We start from the raw sequence: 27,174 nt of genomic DNA on the forward strand, positions 1-27,174 counted from the left end.
GCCTCAGCGGCCCGTCCGGCATCGGGGCGCCGGGGCTGTCGGGCCGGGTTTTGGTCTACGCCGCTGATATGGTAGGGGCGCTGGTGTCACCTGCAATCGGCTGATTCGACAAGTTCATACATTTTTGCGCCGCCTGGAGCATCTTCATGAACCATGCCGCCGAGGCAATGTCGGTGTCGTCAGGGGGATGAAAACCCGACTCTACGTCCTTCCCTGATTCTCCCCCCATCTTCGCTTTCTTGGTGACGGGAATCGTCTCGAATTTATCCATGTCGTCCAAAGAAAACTCGGCCCCCTTCGGTATCTTTCCCAGTAAGGTGACGGACGTCCCGAGGTTTAATTCGTCCGGAGTAGGGGTTTTAGCTGTCTTCCCCTTGGGTTTGGCCTGGGAGGGGGTCTTGACTTTTCCTTTAAAGGGGGATTTTGAACCCTGTATCTCGTTTAGACCTGGCTATATTGGGGGTTTTCTTTCCTCCATCATCTTTCATAGCTCCATCCTCTTTCGTATTGTTCTGGGAAGTGTTATTATTGGCCTGATTGGGGCCCTGACGGGGAAAGTCTTTCGATCCAGTTGTTTGGCTCATTATGGTGGATAATACAGACAAGGGGCCCGAAACGTACCTCCGTCTGGTTGTGGCTGTGGGATCGGATGAGGCGTGGGCACCGAGACCTCTGCCTACTTCTGTGATGAGACGTGGGTTCTGAGACCTCTGTCTACTTTTGTGATGAGACGTGGGTTCTGAGACCTCTGTCTACTTTTTGTCATGAGACGTGGGTTCTGAGACCCCTGTCAACTTTTTGTGATGAGACGTGGGTTCTGAGACCTCTGTCTACTTCTGGGATGAGTCTTTTACTGTTTGGGTGTATAGAAACTCTAACTGAGCGTAAGCGCCACACAACCGCTAGGTTCGGGCGCCGGCAAAAGAAAGAGGAAGTGAGCCACGCACGCAAGGTACTTATAGCATAGGGCGGGGTTTCCCTCCTTGTTGTGCGGGGCTCTAGTCTGCGTTGCAGACTTTTTCTCCTTTTATAGGAGAAATTTTTGCCGGGTGTATTCGAGCGTGGCGATCGAATGGCATTTAAGGGAATAGGTAAGTATGGCGTATCTGAAGTAGATTTATGAACTAGACCAACATACTTTCAAAGTTATGATGGTAATTCAACAAATACCCCCAATTTGGCCAAAGTTCATTGACCCTAAATGACCTTTGACCTTGATCATGTGACCTGAAACTTGCACAGGGGGGTGTTTCATCAATATTGTCGTGCGACAACTGTCGGCGCTGACAAAAATTGCATTTCGCGAAACTCACAGAGCTCCTCTATTGTCAGAGGATTTTTATTTTACAAATCGTCTTGAACGAGGTTCGCTGACTAATTAGGCCTCGCCCACTCACAAAGTCGTGAAAATAATGAAAAGTTTGTTGATGTTTTCGCCGCGACGATTTGAAATGAAACGAAGAAATTAGTAGAAGCGAAGGCCCCCAGAGAGGTGAATGAGGATTTTACCGTAAGAAAAACCATTCAAAATGTCATTCATATTATATGTACGGTGGTTGAATTATTTGTGGTGCATAATTATCAAATGAATTACAAGAAAAGAGAATCTTCTGGCAGGACCCCTGTCGATACGATCGACAAACTTGACAAAACATAATCCAGTCTAGTCCCATACCCGTGTTTCTGTGTCTGCAGAACTAAGTATCTGACTGAGCTGAGGTCCAGACTAACGACCCAAGCATCGGCCATCACGACCCTGTCCATACACGTTTTTATGATACACACAGGGCTGTAATTTTGCTAGGAGAATTCTTTATATTGTCTTACCTTTATGACATTCTATACACAACAAAAAAGTAAGTCCCCCTTAAATAACATCAATAATTTCTGAACCAATGCAAGTTTTTTATGTATTTTTACATGAGCGTGTAGGTAATTTTATGAGCTACCCTCTGAGTAAATATTATGGACGGATTTTACGTCATGCTTCAGTGAGTACAGTCAGAAGGCAAAATATCACTTTTCAAAAGTCACAAGCCAAAAACCATGACTTTGATTTCATTTCATTGGAACTGATTCCACATTCTCGTCATGAAAAATAGTCAGAAGGCTTGTAAAAGGTACTTTCTAAAAGACGATACAATTTTTTTGGCTAAATTTCACGGTTGAATAAACACAAGTCCAAATTTGCTATAATTGGAATTTTTACACATTTTCATCAATAAAAATGATAAAATATGATGACAGTTATTTTTGGGAAGAGTATCTTCAACAATATTCATCGTTTCACCATTCAATGAACATTTATTGAAAACAAAAAATATGATTTTTAAATATCATAGGCAAGTATTAATTCATTTTGGTAACTAAAACTGATCTTTTATCAACTTTTTTGTTATGTTCATGACCAATTAACATGCTTCAATGATTCAAAGGCGTTTAATTAAACATTCACGCTTGAATGAACATGTGGAATGTGATTAGCTCTTTTTTTACGTTATTGGAAAAAATGCAATTTGTAACTATGGATATCTGTCACAAACCTCCTTGCATGGTTCATTTGATTAGATTTTTATGAAAATCCTGATGTTTAATGCATCAGTGAGCACACAATATTCTAAAATTATGCAAATGAGAAGAAAGTTCAAGGACTTGGCCCCACTCTGTGCCGTATCGAATTGTTATTTTGGTGTGCGCGCCTTTTGGATAGTGTTACTCTGAAGCCATGTGCGAAGTTTCATGAAATAACTATTGGCAGATTAACAAAAACCGTCCATGAAACAAACCCCTTATTTCATATTTCTTAAAATTTTGACTTCCTCTCTCTCATAGACTTGTGTACATTATGGGTGCATATGTTTAAGAATCAGTAACCCCTTATTCAATATGGTGGAACTTTTTTCAAGGCTGTCTACAGCAATGTCATTTGGCAGTAATGTTCATCAACCTATGGGCAGAAATCTGCAAAAATGAAATCGATTTGTTTATTTACGGATGAGTGAGCACGCATCAAAGTGAGATAATGGGTATTTTCAACGTCACAGACTCATTTTAAAGGGTAATAAGGTGAATATTGGGGGCAAATACGGTTTCAAATGTGACTTTAATTGCTGTTGTTTTTATCATCCATCATTTCTATCACCACACACTTACCGATCTTAACATTTTCATGGAGCGAGCACATTCAAAAACTTAGGAATGAATACTCTTTTATATACTGCATAAATGTATTATTTTCCTAATAATTTCTCATGATCAGTTTAATTTATGGACAAATCAGTGGTGTATCCAGAATTTAACAAGGCAAACGCCGAGCATTGTCTCGCCTGCATATTGCAGTCATGAAGAGACTGCATGTCAAAACTATAGGTCATGTCATTAATGGAACAAACAGATAAGGTCATGCCATTAGTGGAACAAACAGATGCAAAAAGCATCCGAACATAAAGTACCAGTCAGATATCTTTAATACCTGTTTCGAAGCTATAAAAAGTTATTGTGTGTACAACACAGCACTGTGCCAGTCATGGAAAGTTCACTGACCTTTGACCTTCATCAAATTCAACTCGCATTCGAACTTGACATGCACCTTCAAAAGATGGACCTCTTGTATGAATTTGGCAATCCTACCTCGAAGATATAGAAAGCTATTGTGTGTACAGCACAGCACAGTGCCAGTCATGGAAAGTTCATTGACCTTTGACCTTATTCAAATTCGGCTCACATTTGAACTTGACCTGCACCTTCAAGAGATGGACCTCTGTTATGAATTTGGCGTTCTCACCTCGAAGCTATAAAAAGTTATTGGGTGTACAACACAACACAGTGCCGTTCATGGAAAGTTCATTGACCTTTGACCTTATTTAAATTCGACTCATATTCAAACTTGAACTGTGCCTTCAGGAGATGGACCTCTGGTATGAATTTGGTGATCCCACCTCGAAGATATAGAAAGTTATTATGTGTACAACATAGCATAGTGCCAGTTATGGAAAGTTCATTGACCTTTGACCTTATTCAAATTTGACTCATATTCAAACTTGACCTGTGCCTTTAGGAGATGGACCTTTGGTATGAATTTGGTGATCCCACCTCGAAGATATAGACGCCGGAAATAGTGATACCTATGTCTCGCTCCGCTGCGCAGGCAAGACAAAAATGGGGGAGGGGCCTATAATCGGGGGAGCCACTAACATTTTCAAATTTTAATATGACCTAACAAGTTGTAGTGGATTCTACCAAAAACCCATATAATGATACGTCACAATACAGGGGCCGCGGAACGGTTTTCAAAGTGTGGGGAAGGGGCTGAGCCAAAAGTGGGGGGGGGGGGCTGACCATGCAAAAATCACAATCGTATGGTCATTTTTACATTTTTGTACATGATTTTGGAAAAAAAAGTGGCCCCCCTGCACCCCCCCCTTCTGCGACCCCTGCAATATTGTGCTCACTCAACCATGAACATATGATGTCAAAATTGTGTGTGGAGTGGCTAAATGGTGGATAACGAAACAGCATAACACCATAAATTTCACCTAAAAACAACTTTTGCCCAACTTTGTATTTGCACAATCTGAAAAACATTTTTTAATTCAATCTTTAATTACTCATGCATGACTCAACCGATCAATCTCATTTTACCCCAGGAGTTGCTTAATGAGTGTAGAAAACCACCTACGAAATATCATATCTCAAAATAACTCCGTTCATAAGTTACAGCAATTTGATTTAGGGGGGACTTACTTTTTTTGTTGTGTATATATTAAAAATCATAATTTTTCTTTTCCTTTGGTTTTGTATTAATTTTGTTGCTCGGTGTGGTCGGAGATATCCTCGATCACCAGGCAAACCAGCGTGTGCAATTGTTCATGTACACAAATCCAATGTGGCCATTCCAATTCTGTGTTACAGTCATTGGAATTGGATAGGAGCTAAATCACACATTGATAGTGTGAGTGGAAAACTGGTAAGTTGGATATTCTCAACTTATTTAGCATATAGGCTTAGCAATCACAAGTCAAATGAAGTGGAGGCACTCGACAGCAGGCGAGGATTCAGGGGGGGGATTATGTGGCAGAGGTGCGTTCACACCCAATAAAAATCAAAATCTAGATATATAAGTTTTAAATGGTGCACCCGTGGCAGTATACTCCTTAGACAGCTGGCAGCCGTCTGTTTCGAGGAGTTTTAAAATTTCTCCTCGTACACAGACGGCTTGCTATCGTGCAGTCACCATTAGGGGACTTACATTGCAAAATCCCCCCGTCAGGGCTCTTCAATTTTTATCTTTAATGAATCAAACTTTTGAAAATAAACACGACCGAAATGCAAATTAATATTCCCTCTTGGCATTGATTGCAAAAAACCAGAAAAATCAAGTTAAAAGGAACAAGAACAGTGACTTACCTCGGCTGTCGCGCAACTTCACCTCCCAGTTTTAGCCGAACTTAGTACATAAACATATGGCCATTGAGTCCCCTGTACAGATCACGCTAGAACTTCGGTCTCTGTATTTGGTGAGTGAAGCCAACGGAGTTCAGCTGAACAACCAACATAACAGAGACAGAAGCTTTTGGTCTACATGTATATACTCCTATACTATAGTGCATAGATCTAACGTTAGGCCTAACTTTACTACTGTACTAGGCCTTGGTCTGTCTTAAATTATCTTTGACTTTGCGTACCCACGTGAAATGAGCCATTGCGTAACCCCCTTAAAAAAAAATTGTCCAATTTTGGGGGAGATAAAATAATGGTCTTCATTTGTGTGCGATTCTGAATTTTGTTTTCTTGTGTTTTTTTTTCTTAGTGGATTTTTTTATGCAAATTGCTTATTAGCACCCTAAAAATTCTGACTCAATCGGCAATAGCATCGGTGTTGTTGGGGTAAATAAATTTAATTTATTGTTGATAATGTCACTTAATCTATTTTTTTTTTCATTTTTATCGTACCACATAAAGTTAGAGTCTAAAGTTAGATCTACTTGAACCTAACCTTAAATAGCACGTGAAAGTTAAAGGTCCCTTCATTAGAAGAAAATAGAGGGGAATATGCAATGGATCTCATCAAGCCCAAGTATTTTTTTGCCTTTGAATCTCATATTAAAGTACCATTGAACAAAGTCCAGTAAATAGTTGACAGTCTGATGGGGATGCAATTTGCTGGAGTTATGAATTAGGATCATATTCATTTTTTATGTTATTAATTTAATTTGATAATGGCTTTAAACCAGCAAGGTATCCAAGTGCTATTGGGTTAGAAAAAACTTTTATTTTAATAAAAAAAAATATTAATGACAAAAATGTTGTATTATTTGTATGATTAATATGTTAATGACTGTCTTGTATATAATCAAGTGGAAATGATATGAATTAACAAGTATTAATTGTTGACTGATTGTTGGTCAATTCTAGAAATTTCAGGATAATAAAAAAAGAAAGAAAAATGATTGGTATATTTGAATCATTCCCCTTTATTAGATGTCAACAATAATAATATTCATTAAAAGTGCAATATTTTTCCATGATCACTGTGTAAATCTACATATTTTCTTTGTTATATCAATGTACATTACGAAAATTTCCCGTTTGATTCTCGACCACACTTCGGACTGCAAACTGCGGTCGGATACCCCATTTTTCGTTTGGAAACTCTGAAACAACATTTCCAATCCCGATAAACCCATCTTGGCCAGGTAATCCCCTTGTCTCAATTTCACCACCACGGGCCAGCCAAACGAGCGTTGAGCCAAGGACGAAATGATAAACAACAGCTGTGCTATTACGTAAGACTTGTCTGCCTGTAGAAGGATCTTCGGAATGAAATTATTGTATTCGATATTAATCATGTTTTCAAAGGCATATTACATTCAGACATCCAATACTAGTCCATTTTCAATTTCGAACGAAGAAAATCGACCTCGAAATAAGGAAAGTAAGTGGAATAAAAATTACGGTATGCTTTGCATGCAAGGACCGCGATGCATCCCATATAGTTTCTGTCCGTCCAGCAAGAAAATATGGGATGCATGCCGTTCACTCACGCAATGATACAGTCTTAATGAAAGAAAGAAAGGAAGGAAGAGAGAGAGAGAGAGAGAAAGAAAGAAAGAAAGAAAGGAAGAAAAAGTTTCTATCAACGCGTGTATACATGGAACTCCATGCACTCACCAGAACTACACACATTGCAATCCATCGTGTGTGGCCCCCTGCTGTGACCGTTGATGCTGGGGTGTATTATCTTCGGACCGAGGTCAAGAAACAGGTGTTTCTATACTTAAATTTCATGCTTGAGGGCAATAGGGTTTGTAGTACTGGGAGAAGAGATTTGATGATAAGGGAAACTGGGGTATACTGCTCTTAAAAGCAAGATTTTCGTCATGATATTAATATTTTAATTTCAGACTGGAACTAGAGAGCCAGGCTCTCACTGGTCTACTACAGCAAGGAATGTGCCAGCGGCCAATCTGATGAACATGTGACAGAAGATTTGGCAATGGGTGAAGAAATACTGAGATTGAAATGCAACCACAGGTAACATGTAGACTAGTAAAATGAGATAATGAGAAAATAATCAAGGATATTGTTTGGGTTGCAGAATGTTAAATCATTAAAACCCACATCAATGATAATGAAATCGGACTGAACCAGATTTTAAAGTCAGTTTGTAATGTAGACATTACATAAACATGAAAGACCATGACCATGCAAAAAATCATCCAGAGATGGTCATTTTCGTACATGGTTTTGGAAAAAAGTGGAGGAGCTGAAAAACACAAAATTTTGGTTATGAATTTTTGCATGGTCAGCTCGCTCACATTAAAAACTGTTCCGCTGACCCTACAGCTAACATGCGACCCAAGCCCCCCCCCCCTACTCACACCCCTCAATCCATTCATCACTACTTGCTCATGTGTATGTACATACAAGCTACATTGTGAGGAATAATTTCTCTATTTAAATTTCTCAGCCAGAGCATATGTCATTTACAATTGTTTGTATTTTTTATTAACATAATAAAAACTTGAACCCTTTATTTACCCCCTTCTATATGAATTCTGGTAATCAAAAGATGTTTTATTTCCTGTTTTTAGACATACATATACATGTGAGAAGAAATACAAAATTGTGGCAAATATTTTAATTAGTTCAATACTATTTTTCTTTCAGGTGGAGGCTTCACCCAAACTTTTCAGACTGATATGAGATACAAAGTTACCCAAGTATAAATGGTTGAAGGTTTAGGAGAGCCAGACAAGAAGACAGGATATGTGATGTCACTTGTAAGTTAAAACACTCTTAATTATGACTGCCTCACTTTGGCGAAGAAAGTAAAGTCACATTAAAAAAATAAATTACTGGTACTGTTCTCTTCTTTATTTGGTCTTCTACCAGTCAATATTTGAAAACAGTGACATTTATAAGTCTATAAGTGCTTAGATGCTTAAATGATTAATGGTGATATATCTTGGACAGTTGTAAAACAACCAATATCAATCAATGCTAGATGCTGTGACTTGCTTTCTATTGCCAAAGTAGTAAATGAATGTTCCATTGTTCTGCATTCCTATTAGACCCCCCACACACCATCACCATCTGCTTTGTCAGGAACACTGGAAAATGAACCCAAAAAGAACACAATTTTTTTTATATCTCTTGTAGGCCTGTATAAATCAGATAAATGTAATGACTACAAAAGCAGTCATTAAACCTCACTAATTCAGATGATCTTGGTAGGGGGGGGGGGGTGCCTCATGATCTTGCCTGTTGATTGTACACTCACTTCAGAAATCAGCAGGTTGGCTCTAAATCAAGAAATAAAAACCAAATGTGATAATTTTGGATTTTGACTCCCTTAATTTGGTAAACCAATGAGAAAAACTCAAGCCATTAAAATCAATTGTGTATACATGTACATTTTAATCTTTTTCTTATGCATTTCTTTGTTTTCGTTGTTTAACCCTAAGAAGACGTGGGGGGGGGGGGGGGCTCGACATTTTTCACGACAAATCCGCCGCTCAAAGTTTTTTGACTGTGTCGCTCGCTGACTTTTTACTTTCAAGTCTCGCACAACTTTTGAGACCAAAATTGTGACCCCGAGTACGCAGTTCCAAAATTACACATTTCGTAAGTGCATGCAAACCCAAAATTGCTCAAAAACATGAATTTGTGTACAAATCCAATGCAAATAGTGTTTTTAGCCAAAATTCATAAAATGTATCATTATTTTTCCTTTTACTACTTAAAATCATTTAATCTTATCTTGTTTATGGTAAAATAAAGTCCCCGAAAATTTCCATTGAAAAAACAAAATTAAAAAAAAAACAAAGAAATACATAAGAAATTTAGAAAACAATAGAATACATAAGAAAGTAAATGTGGTGTTGACATTTTTGAAAAATAAATTTGATCAGATGCCTATCTAGAGTATGTGAAACAAAAATGAGCATTTTAGGGGCATTATTTTATTAATTAGAGCAAACTTATGATTTTACGCATAAATTAGCATAAGTAATGAGCAGTGAGATTTTTCGCAGAATTTGATATTATAGTTTTGTAGATAATGCCATGGGTAACGTGCGTACCAATTTTCATCGCAATCGATGGCCGAGATCATAAGGGGGAGGGCTTAATCATCCCCCCTCCCAGTCTTCTTAGGCTTCTAAATAGCCCAGTCTATTATTAATAAGTGGTAAACGTCAACAGCAGTAGCGACAACGACAGTAGAAACAAAGCCAATGTCAAGGATTAAGCAATCATACACAAGCGGCAACATCAATAAATGCATCAGGGGATGCAACAGCCACACTTTTAAACAGCAGCAGTAGCAGCGATGACAAGAGCAACCACCCAGGCAACACCTTGAGCAACATCAGTAGCAATGCACCAGCAGTGAAACACTCACACCCACAACACCAAGAGCATAAATTCCAGCAACATGATGACAACAGCAGCGGCAACACAAACAACACTACTGAATATTGAAAAACTTGTACAAAAGTCAATGACACCACAGTTTTTTAGAATTTATTGGACATTATTGATTGAACAAGTGGAATGCCTCTGGCCGTCTCACCTGCATCATGCGGTTCAATATAGCAGCAGTGCTGACTTTGAAAACTACTCTTACTCGCACAAGATGTTCAGTGATACATGGTTACTCTTATGTCCACTTTATGAACTAGACCAATAAACTTACAGAGATATGATGGTTATTCAACAAAAATCCCCAACATGGCCAAAGTTCATTGACCTTACATGACCTTTGACCTTGATCATGTGACCTGAAACTCGCACAGGATGTTCAGTGATACTTGATTACTCTTATGTACAAGTTTCATGAATCAGATCCATAAAATTTTAAAGTTATGATGGTAATTCAACAGATACACCCAATTCGGCCAAAGTTCATTGACCTTTGATCTTGGTCATGTGACCTGAAATGCGCACAGGATGTTCAGTGATAATTGATTACTCTAATGTCCAAGTTTAACGAACTAGACCAATAAACTTTCAAAGTTATGATGGTAATTCAACAGATACCCCGATTCGGCCAAAGTTCATTGACCCTAAATGACCTTTGACCTTAATCATGAGACCTGAAACTTGCACAAAATGATCAGTGATGCTTGATTACTATTATGTCCAAGTTTCATGAATCAGATCCATAAACTTTCAAAGTTATGATGGGAATTCAACAGATACCCCCAATTTGGCTAAAGTTCATTGACCCTAAATGACCTTTGACCTTGGTCATGTGACGTGAAACTCATGCAGGATGTTCAGTGATACTTGATTAACCTTATGTCCAAGTTTCATGAACTAGGTCCATATATTTTCTAAGTTATGATGACATTTCAAAAACTTAACCTCAGGTTAAGATTTTGATGTTGATTCCTCCAACATGGTCTAAGTTCATTGACCCTAAATGACCTTTGACCTTGGTCATGTGACATGAAACTCTAAGAGGATGTTCAGTAATACTTGATTAACTTTATGGCCAAGCTTCATGAACTAGGTCCATATACTTTCTAAGTTATGATGTCATTTCAAAAACTTAACCTCAGGTAAAGATTTGATGTTGACGCCTCCGCCGTCGGAAGAGCGGCGCGTATAGTCTCACTCTGCTATGCAGGTGAGACAAAAATGCACAATGATTTATTCAGGTTGAAGAAAATTATGTGTGAAAAAATGTGTACATATGAAGATGTTTCCTATGTAAATGTCTACTTTTTATTTGTCATTAACTAAAGATAAATAATCTTTTCTTTGAATTTTCTTAATGAAATGAAAAGTAAGTGACTTATTCAAATGTTATATTAAAAATCATCTATAATTGATCGATTTTAGCTGCGAAGGCCCTCAAAAGGCTGATTAGTCGGTGACAAATGAGTTTTGTCAGTAGGTGAAGGCCACCGACAAAACTAGTTGGTGGTTTCCAATAATTTGTCGGAGAAAATCACCGACAAATTTTCATGAAATGGAATTTAGTTGGTGATAGCAAAATTGTCTGTGAAAATCACAATTAGTCGGAGAAAACCACTGACTAATTGTTTGATGAAATGCCCCCCAGGATGTTCAGTGATACTTGATTACTATTATGTCCAAGTTTCATGAATCAGATCCATAAACTGTCAAAGTTATGATGGTAATTCAACAGATACCCCCCAAAACGACCAAAGTTCATTGACCCTAAATGACCTTTGACCTTGGTCATGTGACGTGAAACTCATGCAGGATGTTCAGTGATACTTGATTGACCTTATGTTCAAATTTCATGAACTAGGTCCATATATTTTCTAAGTTATGATGACATTTCAAAAACTTAACCTCAGGTTAAGATTTTGATGTTGATCCCCCAACATGGTCTATGTTCATTGACCCTAAATGACCTTTGACCTTGGTCATGTGACATGAAGCTCAGGTAGGATGTTTAGTAATACTTGATTAACCTTATGGCCAAGTTTCATGAACTAGGTCCATATACTTTCTAAGTTATGATGTCATTTCAAAAACTTAACCTTAGGTTAAGATTTGATGTTGACGCCGCCGCCGTCGGAAAAGCGGCGCCTATAGTCTCACTTTGCTATGCAGGTGAGACAAAAAGGAAAGACTAAGAAGGTAGTTCACAAACCAAGACTCTCTCCTAATTTTGTGATCAATAAAACAAGCAAAATAACATTTTGACCTCAAGATCATCTTTGATGTAAGCTTTGTAGGTATATATGTGTGATAATGGCGTAATTTCCTTCAGCAAGAAACTGATCCACAATGTGCTGCACTCAACCCAGGTGAGGTAAATGGGTACCGGTAGGAAGTAATTCCTTAAGAAGCTGTGTGCGCTATGAACGCCTAGCTTAGCCGGGTAATATAGGATCACCTTGAGCACCTAGCAAAGTGGATATGTGCGCAATATAAATATCCTATATTATTATTATTATTATACCTTATGATAATTTGTTCGAAGTTTAAACAAATTTCATATAAAAATAAGGAAATGAGGACATGTTTAATCTGTGACCTTTTGACCCCTAGATTACCTTTGACCTCACCGTCTTCATCACCACAAATGTGGTTTTACCTAAGGATCACTAGTACCAAGTATGAACACAATTGATGCAGAAATAAAGAAATGAAAGCAACCTAAACATAAACTTTACTTTTTTTTACAGACCAACAGGAGAAGTGATTACTACATGTACATGTAGGTCTCTGCAGAACTTCATTCAGGTAAAACAAAAAAGGTTCAAAAATATCCAAGGCCAATGATAGGAGCATCAAAGTCAGTGGTCTTGATGACCTTGGACTAATTTTAGTCCTGTAAGCAAGTCCAGCAATCCATGAAGTCATTCATATGTACTTACCAAAGCCTCAGAGCTACACCCCATCTCACAGGCGACGATAAGAAGCTTAGAGAGTGCAGGATCCAAAGGGAACTCTACCATCTGTCTTCCAATAGGGGTCAGCTGACCAGTGTTATCTAATGCTCCAAGGATCCATAACTGGTACATAGAATTCAACATGTTGTCCTAAAGGTGGAGACAGATCAGAGTCAATCCCAAGTTAATCACTTTCATAAATATTTCTAGACATCTGTTAGTTGACAAGTGAATATGTTGCCTTAAACATGCTAATGAATAACATTGCCATGAAAACAAGTAATCAAGGAATCTAATTCAAGAATCAAACATTTCCAGGACTGACTACTGACATTAAAATCTACCATGGACAGTAATCTCTTACTTAAGTATCCCAAGTTTGAATGTTTATTCTTATCATTCCAACTGGTACTTGTTCCGGAGTCAAATATGACTCTTTCCTCATAGGCAGCATGTAAATGCTTGATGAAAATGAAAGTTCTTAGAAAAGCATTGAAGAGGTCGGGATTGTCAGTATCCTGAAGTAAGGGATAGAATTAGGCAATTGTGATGAATGTTGAAAGAATGGTTTCTATCACTGAATGGTTATTATAAACAGCAAATTTATACCTGAGGGGGTGGGTCCATGAAGTGGAAGAGCAGAAGATCATCTACTCCTAATGATTTGAGAAGTAGTACAACATTGGCAAGGTTTGTTCTCTGTATCTCAGGTACAGTCGTCATCAATAATTCATTCTTGTAAGCACTTTCTGTGTAGAGTCTATAGCACTGTCTAGAATTACAAAAAGAAAAAAAAAATACATGCATGAATTAGAAAAAGAATATCAAATCTTTAGATCCCCAATTATTCACATCTCATAAATGGAATTGTTCATCTTGCCTGTATTAAACATTGGCAAGAATATTTCTCAGATATTTTCCACCTATAAAATATGGTACACATTCTTATTCAGCGAGTAAAAAGTCTAATCTGAAAGAAAAATCAGTCAACTCATTAAGTGATCGGTCATATTCTGCTAAAAATCTCTAATATCCAGGCACACTTAAAATTATGATGCACAAATTGCACTTAATAGCATTTATGAGGCACTGATTATCAAGTTTCCTATTCATTGGTGCACTATACAGTGCGTAAAAAAAAAATGGGACAAATCACAGATTTGAAAAGTCTATAAAATTTTTGTTTCGAATTATGATCACTATATTTTGGTGTCAATAGGTGCTCTGAGGTCTTATCCTTCAAATGCCATTAAAATGATTTAGTTTCGTTCATGCTTGAGCGAACACGGAATGTTTTTGTTTGGATAAAAAGGAGGCTTGCGCCAAAATGACATAAAATGATGAATATGATGGTCGGACTTCTTGCTAATGAACAGACTTCCTCTTAACCTTTTCATTATCTTTGCCATTATTTTCGAATTATGCAGTCAAAATTCATTTCCAAATCTACTTATTTGCTTGAATATTTCTGTTGTTGTTCCTTTTTTATATGTTCTCTTTTAGCTTTGATTATTCCTTCTTTAGGCAAGAACATTTTTTTTAACCGAAGTATGGGAGAGCGTGTTTTTTTTTTCAAATCCTTTCATTGTGTACTACAAAGGTTATGGTGCCTTTGAACAGTGGCATACTGATGGGTGGGGGCTCTGGGTGCTCCCCCCCCAAAAAAAAAATCATGACCAAGAAAAAAAGTGGAAAGAAAAATTAACAGAAAACATAGAAAGTGATATATATCATTTTCTGAATATTATGTCAAAATCACAAAATTTGATATTTTAATAAAAAAAATTGAAATTTTTGCTTGCTCGCCTCACAACTTTTTAATATATTTTACCTGATCTGCCATATCTTGCTCCTTCAAAATTGACACAATACGCCATTCCCATTGAAAAACATGAATCCTTTCCTGTTTGTCCTCTCAAGCACATAATTAAATTTGGTGAAAGATTCAATAACCCCTTGAAAATACACATGTAGGATTCATGTCTTTTATAGGTACCATGACTTAATTTGTTTCACATAATGAAAGGATTTGAATGATTACAAATTCTCCCAATTAATAATGCAAATCTTCTTACTTGGGTTGACAAAAAAGTCTTCTTTTCTTACTTATGAAGGAAAATTCAAAGATTAAATAAGTTTAAATGAAAAACACAAAGGCAAAAGCAATTTTGTGTCTCGCCCACTTATGAAAATAACCAGAAATATCGTGATTTGCGAGGGCACACAAGAGAATTATATCGAAACTTCATTGTGAAATGACTGGGATGGAATAACACTTGTCATAAGAGCCTTGCAGGTAAACTTGAATGTTGACCTGAAAATGACCTTTGACCTTTTTGACCTTACCATGTGACATCCGACTGCAGCATAACATGCAGGTAGCCTAAGTACATCTACCATCCAAGTTTTGTTGAAAAAAACCTTACGGTTGCAGAGTTAGGTGTCATAAGAGAGACTTGCATGTAAACTTTAATGTTGACCTCAAAATGACCTTTGACCTAACCATGTGACCTCTGACTGCAGCATAACATGCATGTCCCCCAAGTCAATCTAACATCTAAGTTTGGCTGAAAAGTGACTTACGGTTGCGAAGTTAGGTGTCATAAGAGTCTTGCATGTAAACTTTAATGTTGACCTGAAAATGACCTTTGACCTAACCATGTGACCTCCGACTGCAGAATAACATGCAGGTCACCCAAGTCCATCTACCACCCAAGTTTGGTTGAAAAGCGACTTAAGGTTGCAGAGTTAGGTGTCATAAGAGAGTCTTGCATGTAAACTTTAACGTTGACCTGAAAATGACCTTTGACCTTACCATGTGACCTCCGACTGCAGCTTAAAATGCAGGTCCCCCAAGTCCATCTACCATTTAAGTTTGGTTGAAAAGCGACATACGGTGTGGAGTTATGTGGCATAAGAGAGTCTTGCATGTAAACTTTAACATTGACCTGAAAATGACCTTTGACCTTACCATGTGACCTCACTCTCCAGCATAACATGGAGGTCCCCGAAGTCCATCTACCATCCAAGTTTGGTTGAAAAGCGACTAACGGTTGTGGAGTTATGTGTCATTACAATTTTGTGACGGACGGACGACCGACGACAAACGGACGGACGACATTTGGATCCTTAAGTCTTGCCTTCACCTCTGGTGGGCGAGACAAAAATAATTCAGGTAAATAAATAAATTTATAAATGAAATTTGACAGCAAAATTCGAAAATTATGGCAAAGATAATGAAAAGATTAAGAGAAAGTCTGCTGATTAGCCCAAAGTCTAATCATCAAATTTCTCCTTTCTGCCATTTTGGCGCAAGCCTCTTTTTGAACCCCCGACCAAAACGTCCCGTGTTCGCTCAAGCATGAACAAAATTCATTTTTTTAAATGGCTGTCAAAGATAAGATCTCAGAGCATCTATTAACATCAAAATATAGATATAATATTCTGCAACAAATTTTTTATAGACTTTTCAAAACTGTCCTGTTTTTTTTCATACACACTGTATATTACCCCAGCTGTAGCTCCAGCTGCTAAAGGCGCTTTGTGCACTCATTTAATCAATCCTACTGAATATCCATTCACCTCATCTGGGTTGAGTGCAGCACAATGTGTATAAATGTCTTGGAGCAATGCGTAAGTATGAAGAGCTACGCCTCTGGCCACAGCCAATCGCAAACAAAAAGGCAATCTTGATGGATAAAATATGCCGAGATGCCCTAGCCTTCGAGTCAAATGTGGGTAAGTCAAGCATCTAATAGGGCAGACAGGCTCCATGACGAGCTAAACCTATACTAGCTGGATTTTTAGAAAGATCTCAAGACTGGTTGGAAGATTCGGATTGGAGATGTCGAAACATCAAGAACCAACACGAAGGGTTGTAAAGGCCGAGCGATAGCCGCCGATGGTCGATAACTATCCACCTTAGTCGGAAAGTATGACAAGGAAAAAGTTGTGATCGAAGAACACCTGCGACTTCTGGTAGAGAGCTGTGGCAAGCCGGTCTTTTCCAGTGCCCCGAAAAGGGCTTGGAATGACCAAGAATCTCTAGGGGGAGAAACCACTCGGAGGGCAGTCAAACGTGTCAAGAAACTTTGACTGTGTGCCATCCTGCCGTTAAATGTAGGCCGCAAAAGGCCTGTTGTCTGCACCGGTTAACAGTCTGGCCAACCAGCTTATGTTGGAAGTGTTGGAAGAATTTAAGCATGGCTCGCATCTCCAGCACATACATGTGTGGCAGAGCGAATGGTTGGGATCAGAGTCCTAACCCAATCTCTCCCGCACTATGACCACTCCCGCCTGGAGGGAAGCGCCCGAGGCCACCGAGAGAGGTGCAAAGTGGCTTGCCCTGAGCCACTAACGGCGTGCGGGTCCATGAGGCTAGACTGTGTCGGATGTCCGCCTGGGTGGGGATCCTTAACCGCAGAGAGTCTAAACCAGATTTGTAATGGCGAAGCAGATGCCTCTGTAATGGCTTCATGTGTAAGCAACAATCTAATAAGAAGTTGACTAGGAAGGCCATGTAACCTAACAGCCGTAGCCAGACATGAGTACTCAATAGGCTACATGTACGTACCCGGGTACGTATGGGTACCCGGTAGGATTTTTCCTTGAACGCTTTAGCGCCTATTAATATGGCGGCTCAGCTACAGCCGGGGTAATAATATGATACCAATTATCAAAGCGCAGTAGAGTATATGCACATAGTAACTGCGCTATATAAATGGACCTATTATTATTATTATTATGTACGTTCCCGACAGGATCGAGTGAAGTAAATGATAAACCCTACCCTGTCAGAATTAGGGTCATTACCCAAGTAAGTGGGCAAAGGAGTAGGACACCTAGGAGTCTGCGACAAGAACCCGAAACAAGGCTTGGTTAGTCAAGTGGGCTGACATGGCGGTGATCACGCCGGGATTGTAAGCAAAACACACATCATTCAAATTGAAATAATAAATGCCCTCACCCACAATTGACAATCACATGATTATCTTGAAACTGTCCAAAATACTGACTTTATTATTACTCTAACTAGTAGTATACTTTTTGTTCTAAAATATTTTTTTCACTTATATGTTACCATAAATTTACGATCATGATCCTGAATCACTTGTTGAGTACTTACCCTGGTCCTGTCCTACCAGCTCTTCCAGATCTCTGTCTTGCATTGGCTTGACTGATAGGGTATACTTGTAGAGCATCCATACCTATACGAGGGTTGTAAACCTTCAGTTTACAATACCCAGCATCCACCACAAACATGATACCATCAACTGCATAGGTACAGAAGAAAAGTAATAATGACAATATATACAGGGTGTTTCTAAAAAAGGTAACCAAAGTTCAAAGGCCATGTATATCAAAAATACATGATTTATTCTTGTAATTTCTATTTTAAACAATTGAATAACTCATCAACTTTAATTTCACACCTACCTTGTGTCACAATTGTCATGGGTCACAGAGTTATGGTCCATCAAAGGCAAAAGGTACAAAACCCACTTTTTCAAAGTTTTGGGTATGAATGTACATGCAAGAGGCCAACCTTGTTGTAGGGGTTTGGTTTCATCAGAGATTTTCCCTGCAAATTTCAGTGAAACATTACCTTTCTTATAACTTTTTTGCGAATAAATTTTACAAAACTAGTGTCAAGCTTCAATTTTTGTTCAGCACATCCTTGGTGGCTTGAAGGCACATGTTTAGCATAAGATAAATGTTTTTCATCACAATCCCCCAAAGGTTAGAAGAGCAATGCAAGACATGCAGCGTCGACTGTGTGTGAGGTTGTAAAAGTAAAGGGTGAACGACGTGTTCAATAGACATTGAAGATAGGCATTTAATATGTAAATGCCAGTAATGCATAAAAAGTTAACAGAGGGGGATAGCATTTCACTGAAGTTTGGAAGGGAAAACCGATGAAACAAAGACCTTACAACAAGGTGGCTTTCGTGCATGTAAATTATGTACCGGTACTTTAAAACTCAAAACTTGGAAAAAAAGGGTTTTGTACCTTTCACCTTGGATGGACCTTACCTTTGTAGCCCATGAGAATTGTGACCCAAGGAAGGTGTCATATTAAAGTTGACTAGTTACTCAATTATGTAATATAGCAATCACAAGAATGAATTATTAATTTTTGGTATAACTGACCTTTGAACTTCGTTTTCACAATGTACCTTTTTTTTTAAACACCCTGCATAACAATCAAATATGACCCTCAATGTGTAATTGACAAGAAAATTAATGCTACAAGTCATCAAACTGTATCTTGGATAAGATTTTAAATCTTTTGTTCTTTTGTAATATATCCAACAGGGCACACAAGACGATTTTGAATCAGTAAATAAAATCTTTCTCTGTCTCTTTTTATTCTAAAATTAAACATAAAATCATTTTCATAAAGTGGAATGTTGTTCTTTAAACACAAAGTATTCTTTCCAAATCAAATACATGTATTTTGTCTTGCAATATCAATCCAATCATGCCCGAATGAAAATTCAGTTTCAACTTCACAAAACTGATACAACTGAGCTCCATCTAAAACGGCTCATTCAGCAACTAAACTTTCATACAAACTGAATAGTGGATCTTGAAATCCTAACAGATGTTTCTAAAATGGACAAGCTCTTATCCCCTGAAAACATGATATGGAGAACTAAATAGACTAAACTAAAACCCACCTGTAAGTGAAGTTTCAGCAATGTTTGTAGCTACTACACATTTTCTAACTCCATCAGGTGCTTTCTGGAAGATCTTCGCTTGAAGGTCTGATGGTAGCTGTGAATAGATAGGTAAGATGGCAAGCTGTGGGGCATTGTCTAGCTCTCCAAGACGCTCTATGGTGGTGTCAACAAAACAAATAAGTCATGAAATTAAATCAGAAAGAAATAAAAACAATGATATTCAAAACCTTACTTTCGAGAATGTCTTATCAATTCTAACATGCAGTTACAACCTTTTGATACTTTCACATTTCTTATTTGATTAATACCATTGTTGGATTCCTGCAAGAAGTGACTTCGCTCGCATGTGCGCAAAACATACATTTTCAAGAAAACGCAAACTATGATTTGACCTTATTTTTGTGCTTTTTAGCAGCAAATGTATTATTTTCTGTCCTTAACTCTCAAACTTTCTGACAAAAGCAATGTTTTTTCCTAACTGAAATTTTGTGATTTTATTTAAAACACTGTAAACGCTTTATAATCTTAATCCTAAATCTTCCGGGGTATTTTGATTCTTGTCATTCTCGGGGGGGGGGGGGGGGGGGGGGGGGGTGGGGCCTTAAGATCTCAGCCGCGGATTGCACGATCACAACGAAAATTTGCATGATGGTAGAGAATGACGTAATCTACGCAGTTGCAATGGTAAATGTAACTGAATTCATATATTTTTATATGAATTAATTATGCTAATTTATTCATGAGCTAAAGATTTGACTGGCGGATGCTTCAAGAAGGACTTCAGTAAACTCAATATGACTGACGAGTTGGATACCGAAGAGCCGTCCGAGAAACCGCGATGCGTCGACGCAATCATTGACCGATAACCCCTGATAGTTGCAATCGCTTTGCTTTTATCAAAAAGGCCAATGAGAAACTCTGCAACCGACACAACCGAAGCAGTGCGAGGATTAAGTGAGTATTAAGTATTTTGGTGTCATCTACCTACTCACCCAAAATTTTAAAAATCTGTTTAATATTTGAAAAGTTATCATGCAAAAAACCAACTTGCATATTTAATGAATGTGACCTTTGACCTGCAGACTCCGAATTCGAACTTAGCCTGTATTTTGGTGTCATCTACCTTCACACCAAACGTTTTCAAAATCCATTAAATATTTTTCGATTTATTGCGCGGAAACCAACTTGCATATTTAATGAGCTGTGACCTTTGACCTGCGGACTCCGATCTCTAACTTAGCCTGTATTTTGGTGTCATCTACCTACACACTAAATTTTTTTTAATCCACTGAATATTTTTTTGAGTTATTGCGCGGAAACTAAGTGGGGGGACAGATGGATAGGGGCAATGCTTAATGCCCCCTCCGGATTTTGTCTGCGGAGGCATAAAAAAATGTTACAAAAAGTGGAGCCCCCGAAATGAAAAAAGTAGCCCCCGAAAGGAAGAAATTGCCCCCCCCCCAAAAAAAAAAATTTACAAAAAAAATTAAAAATGGAGCCCCCGAAAAAAAAAAAATCCCTGGTTGGCATGTATGAAAAGTTAAATGTACATGCATTGGAATGTACATGTATGTGTTTTAAATTTTGGTGGTTTTGCTGTTCTGCAAACTAATGTGGCAGTCTGTAGTGTTAAGTGCAAGGATGATTTGGCGAATGAAGTTGTCATTTTTTGTATCCAGTGGCATAGTATTCTACGGCACAGGGGACATTTGCATTCTCAGGTCAAGTCCACCCCAGAACAATAATGGTTTCAATATGTAAAGAAAAATCAAACTAGCATAATGCTGAAAATTTCATCAAAATCGGATGTAATAAAGTAAGAAAGTTATGACCTTTTAAAGTTTCACTTATTTTTTCACATAACAGTTACATGTATATGCACAACTCAGTGACATGCAAATGAGATAGTCAATGATGTCCCCCACTCACTATTTCTTCTGTTTTTTATTGTTTGAATTATAAAATATTTAATATCTTACAAATTTGACAATAAGGGCCAACTTAACTGAACTATATAGTATTAAAATAATGCAAATTCCATGTTTTGTTTTGTTTCACTTGACAATGAGAATAAAATTGGAATATTTCATATTTCATATAATAAAACAAAAAAGAAATAGTGATTGGATGACATCATCAGCTCCTCATTTGCATACCAACCAGGATGTGCATATAACTGTTTTGTGAAATCAAGCGAAACTTTGATATGCCATATCTTTCTTATTTCACATCCAATTTTGATGAAATTTTCAGAGTTATGCTTGTTGGATTTTTCTCTTTTTATTCATTATAACTTTTCATTGGGGTAGGCTTGTCTTTCAAGATGGGGGGGGGGGGGGGGAGTAACTTATAAAGAATGGTGATCTCCTTGGACCCCTTCTCTTGGAAATATCCATTTCACGATGTCAGTGCCCCATTGATTGCATAAATCATGCTGATTAAGCTGAACTTTTGTTTAAAAAAAGTTTATTAAAATGCATGTACTACATAGGAACATGCCAATAGCTATTTTGTGTTGGAACACAAATAACAATGAAACATCTTCCCACCAATCTGGAAACATTAACATATGGCCACTTAACACAAGAATATAGTTTCTATTTTAGGGCTTTCATCATTCTTCCTTTTTGTGCATAGAAGGAAATATGACCTCACTTGTGCCCCCCCCCCTCCACCCCAAGGGAAATTTCTCAAATATTTTCATTATCCATCTCCTTGATATTTTCAATCATTTTTATAAAATCTTGAAATCATAATCTACTTCTTGACTGGACCCCCCCCCAAAAAATAATTCCATGTCATACTACATACTCGCACTAGGTTCACATTAGTGCTGTAGAGAGAAATTACCGAGTATATCCGACAAATTCTTCTATTTTCAACATGATCAAAATGAAAGATTACTCCCCAAATCTGAGAATATGTAAATGAAAATTATTTCATGCATAATATTAAAGTTTACATTATGAAATGAATATCAATTTAGAATAACTTAGTGCACTTTTGCAAGAAATCATATTTCCAACACAAGACAGAGCACCAAAATGGATATATACATGTATGAGCACTATAATCTTTAAAGGGAACACTTTTAAGGTATGGCAACATTCATAATTGGTTTCAGCACCCTTAATTACCACCCCTAGTCACAGTGTTTTGTGTGGTTGCAGGAGGCACTCACCAAAAATAAAAAAAATAGAGACATTTTTAGGGACAGTGATTTTCCGTTTCCAAAAATTGCCTTTTCCGTTTTGGCATGTCAGAAAACGGAAATTCTGTTTCCCCATAGACATTGTGTACATAGAAAATTAACGATTCCGTTTACCCATCCAGTAGCAAAAGTTAACACTCGCGGTGGTCAAAATTTGTATCTGTCACTGTACCAACAACGCAGTAGAATCCGCTCTAATCGGATCTATGCAGGTGCAAAAAATATTTTGATACACATATTTAACATGACTATATAAGAGATGCCATCTTTTGGAAATCAGAATTAGGGAGGATTTGCAACCGACACCAAATTATATGCGCGTAGTGCACATCTCGAGCGCGGAGCGCTCGACCCTTGCGGCCGGGGTGCAGGGCCCGCCTTAGGGCCCTGGAAGCTCTGGGTTTCTAGTAGACAGGAATAACCGTCGTTTCTGGGAATTTATTCAACAATTTCTGACATTTTACTATCATCCCCATTCACCGACGGTAAAGTGCCCGTGTGGGCTCTCATTTGTTATAACACCAGCACTTTTGTCAATCCAGAGTCCAAACTTTGGGGCTATATTACACATCGAAGTTACACTCTAAGGATTTATCAACTACAAGATATAAATTTATAATATCTAATAAATGAAACAAGTGGAATGCCTCTGGCCGTCTCACCTGCATCATGCGGTTCAATATAGCAGCAGTGCTGACTTTGAATACTACTCTAACTCGCACAAGATGTTCAGTGATACATGGTTACTCTTATGCCCACTTTTTATGAACTAGACCAACAAACTTACAGAGATATGATGGTTATTTAACAAAAAACCCCAACATTGCCAAAGTTCATTGACCTTACATGACCTTTGACCTTGATCATGTGACCTGAAACTCGAACAGGATGTTCAGTGATACTTGATTACTCTTATGTACAAATTTCATGAATCAGATCCATAAACTTTCAAAGTTATGATGGTAATTCAACAGATACACCCAATTCGGCCAAAGTTCATTGACCTTTGACCTTGGTCATGTGACCTGAAATGCGCACAGGATGTTCAGTGATACTTGATTACTCTAATGTCCAAGTTTAATGAACTAGACCAATAAACTTTCAAAGTTATGATGGTAATTCAACAGATACTCCGATTCGGCCAAAGTTCATTGACCCTAAATGACCTTTGACCTTAATCATGAGACCTGAAACTTGCACAAAATGATCAGTGATGCTTGATTACTATTATGTCCAAGTTTCATGAATCAGATCCATAAACTTTCAAAGTTATGATGGTAATTCAACAGATACACCCAATTCGGCCAAAGTTCATTGACCTTTGACCTTGGTCATGTGACCTGAAATGCGCACAGGATGTTCAGTGATACTTGATTACTCTAATGTCCAAGTTTAATGAACTAGACCAATAAACTTTCAAAGTTATGATGGTAATTCAACAGATACTCCGATTCGGCCAAAGTTCATTGACCCTAAATGACCTTTGACCTTAATCATGAGACCTGAAACTTGCACAAAATGATCAGTGATAATTGATTACTATTATGTCCAAGTTTCATGAATCAGATCCATAAACTTTCAAAGTTATGATGGGAATTCAACAGATATCCCCAATTCGGCCAAAGTTCATTGACCCTAAATGACCTTTGACCTTGGTCATGTGACATGAAACTCTAATAGGATGTTCAGTAATACTTGATTAACCTTATGGCCAAGTTTTATTAACTAGGTCCATATACTTTCTAAGTTATGACGTCATTTCAAAAACTTAACCTCAGGTTAAGATTTGATGTTGACGCCGCCGCCGCCGTCGCCGTCGGAAAAGCGGCGCCTATAGTCTCACTTTGCTTCGCAGGTGAGACAAAAATGACAAAATATATATCAAAAAGTATGAAAATGGTACTTTACCGATGTTTTCTTGCGACTTGGATGCCAGAATCACTCCCAAAAAGCAGCCAAAATAACAAACGAACGGAGAGTGCATCGACAATTTTGAATGTGATATCGATATTGCTTTCGATATTAATTATAATGCGATCTGCTCCTTATGTGAGCTAAACCATTACGATCACAGGTAGCAGACAACATTCTATATATCGAGATATTAACGAAAATGACGTCATTCAAGATGGCAACATTCTTAGATGTCTTAGATGAAAGGTGCCTGGATCATCCAGAGGATTTTTATCAATAACTCCGGTCCAAGGTACACAATTACTTATATTTACCTGATAATAGAAACCATGACACTGTAAATTTTGCTTAAAAAAACAGTTTTAAATCGCGACCTATAAAACGTTATTTCACTATACGTTGTCTGTATGTACGGGCCTCCAAGCTCTTCAGTCCATGTATTGGTGAGTGGAGCCAACGTAGTTCAGCGGAACAACCAAAATACAGAGACTGAAGCTTTTGGTCTAGGTTTCTAGATGCTCTCTGGTGCAATCTGACCCTTATTTTGGAGCATTTCACATGTTTAAAAAAAAACATTGTTCCCACTTTTTTAACATAAAAATTAAAGAAAAATATGCATTTTTACATGTAAAAAAAATGAGGGGACAATAGAAGAAAAGTACCTGTTCAACATTAATAATGAGGAATTATCAGTGCCTAAAACAATACGATGCAGGTTCAGACAATCCTTTGTCCCTAATGCCATACATATTTTTAATAGACATGTGAATTTCTTTTGTTGTTTACTACATTATTTATTTGGATTTTTCAGTATTCTCTGGCTCGCCGCACTGGTGCTGTGGCGCGGATTCGTTACATGTAAATCTGCTGTTACGCGCATCTGCAGTGGTGTGGGCGTGCTAGAGAATGCTGAAAATTGGTGGAATTGTATAATGTTATTTTTGTACTGATTATTTATGTATTTTGTATGTTGTATTTTGTATGTTGAATAAGTGTTGTCATGTAAATTTTAATGCCAGCGGAGGCCGAATTTCTGTGTTTTTACAGACAATAAATATTTGAATCTTGAATCTTGAATCTCTTATAATAATCCAGTAAAGAAAAGATCAGCGCAGATAACGTCTTCCTCCTCACTGGTCCCTTGCTTGGTGAAAGAAGTCAACATGGTACAAGCTGGAGCTAGATCTCGTCTTCACAATGTCCGTATTCCCTGAAATGTCCACGCTGCAAACTGTGCAAAATACATGGTAAATTCCTCTTTCCGACTTCCGAATACAGGTGTACTGGAGACTGTATTCAGTCTTATACTTCTGAGACCATTTCTTGGTCTTCTTTTGTTGATTTTCCGCCATTTCGTGTCGATATCAACCCATAAATACGTCAAAATCTCGCACCGATATTCCACCACACGACTCGACAAATCCAGCGGCCGCGAGCGCACACAACTCGCAAAGCTAGCAGGGCCTACCGGCCTGGTGCACAGTGGATTCCTGTTGGGCATATCACATGCACCAGCTTTTCGCTGCTCCTTTTTTTTTTTTTTCTTTTAAACTTTTTATTGATCAAACAATCGGTATGTACAACAATAATCATGATATCAATCACATTTACAATGGTATAGGATACACTCACAAACAAAACGATACAAAAACATACATCACAGTTGTACATGAAAAGTGGGTAACAAATAACATTATCTGTATATCAATGGTATAATCAAAAGATTTTTTCAACAGGGGTCCATTTTTTATAGTGCAATCCTTCAATATGCCTCTGTTTTGCAATGTTAAGTTCAATCATTTTAATATTAGAAATAAAAGATATTAGCCCTCTTATACATGGTTGTGTGTTTTTACACTTTTCTACGTAAACATATCTTTTGAACATTAGTACCAAATGGTTTAGTAGCATTTTGTGGGGGCCTTTCCAGTCCATAATGAATCCAAATATCATTCTTTTCTTAGTAAAATCTTCAAACTTAGTATTAAAGCTCTTGCCAATCTTATAGATAAATTCCCGTCGAAGATTATAAATAACATCACAGTCATAAAACAAATGAACAGGTGTCTCTAAATTTGAGTGACAGAAGGTGCAAGTTTCTGAGTCGACCACTTTCATCTTAAACAATCTATGATTAGTATACAGTATATTATGAATTAATTTGAATTGAAAAACTCTCATTTTTGCTTCTATTGTGCACTTGAACGGAAGGGTGTAGATTTGAGACCAGTCATCATCTTGAATATTAAAGGTTGTAGAAAATAATTGTTCACTAACTGGTCTGGTTATCAACCCAGATAAAAGGTTCTTGTAAATTGCTTTGGATTTGATACAAGATATGTTTACTTAGATACTTACTTAGATACCCACACCGGCCACATTATAGACTTCGTTCTTGTGAAGACACTACAATTTTACAAATTCCTAGAGTTGTTTCAAAAGGGGGGGAAGCTAGTTTTGATTTTTGCGGTCCCAAAATATGGAATAG

General features: G+C 37.7%; 1 protein-coding gene across 1 annotated transcript in view; it reads right to left on the reverse strand.

Annotated features, from left to right (window-relative positions):
- LOC121408095 (pre-mRNA-splicing factor ATP-dependent RNA helicase PRP16-like) overlaps positions 1 to 27,174 on the reverse strand; it is a 63,761-nt gene that overhangs the window by 15,926 nt on the left and 20,661 nt on the right. The window contains exons 5-8 of the mRNA XM_041599435.1: positions 19,559 to 19,714; positions 18,004 to 18,151; positions 13,488 to 13,650; positions 12,864 to 13,028 (exon numbers count right to left, since the gene is read on the reverse strand). Of these exons, the coding sequence (XP_041455369.1) occupies positions 12,864 to 13,028; positions 13,488 to 13,650; positions 18,004 to 18,151; positions 19,559 to 19,714 (632 nt within the window). The remainder of the gene's footprint in view (positions 1 to 12,863; positions 13,029 to 13,487; positions 13,651 to 18,003; positions 18,152 to 19,558; positions 19,715 to 27,174) is intronic.

Source organism: Lytechinus variegatus, chromosome 2 (genome assembly GCF_018143015.1).
Source record: "Lytechinus variegatus isolate NC3 chromosome 2, Lvar_3.0, whole genome shotgun sequence".
Classification (NCBI taxonomy): Eukaryota; Metazoa; Echinodermata; class Echinoidea; order Temnopleuroida; family Toxopneustidae; genus Lytechinus; species Lytechinus variegatus.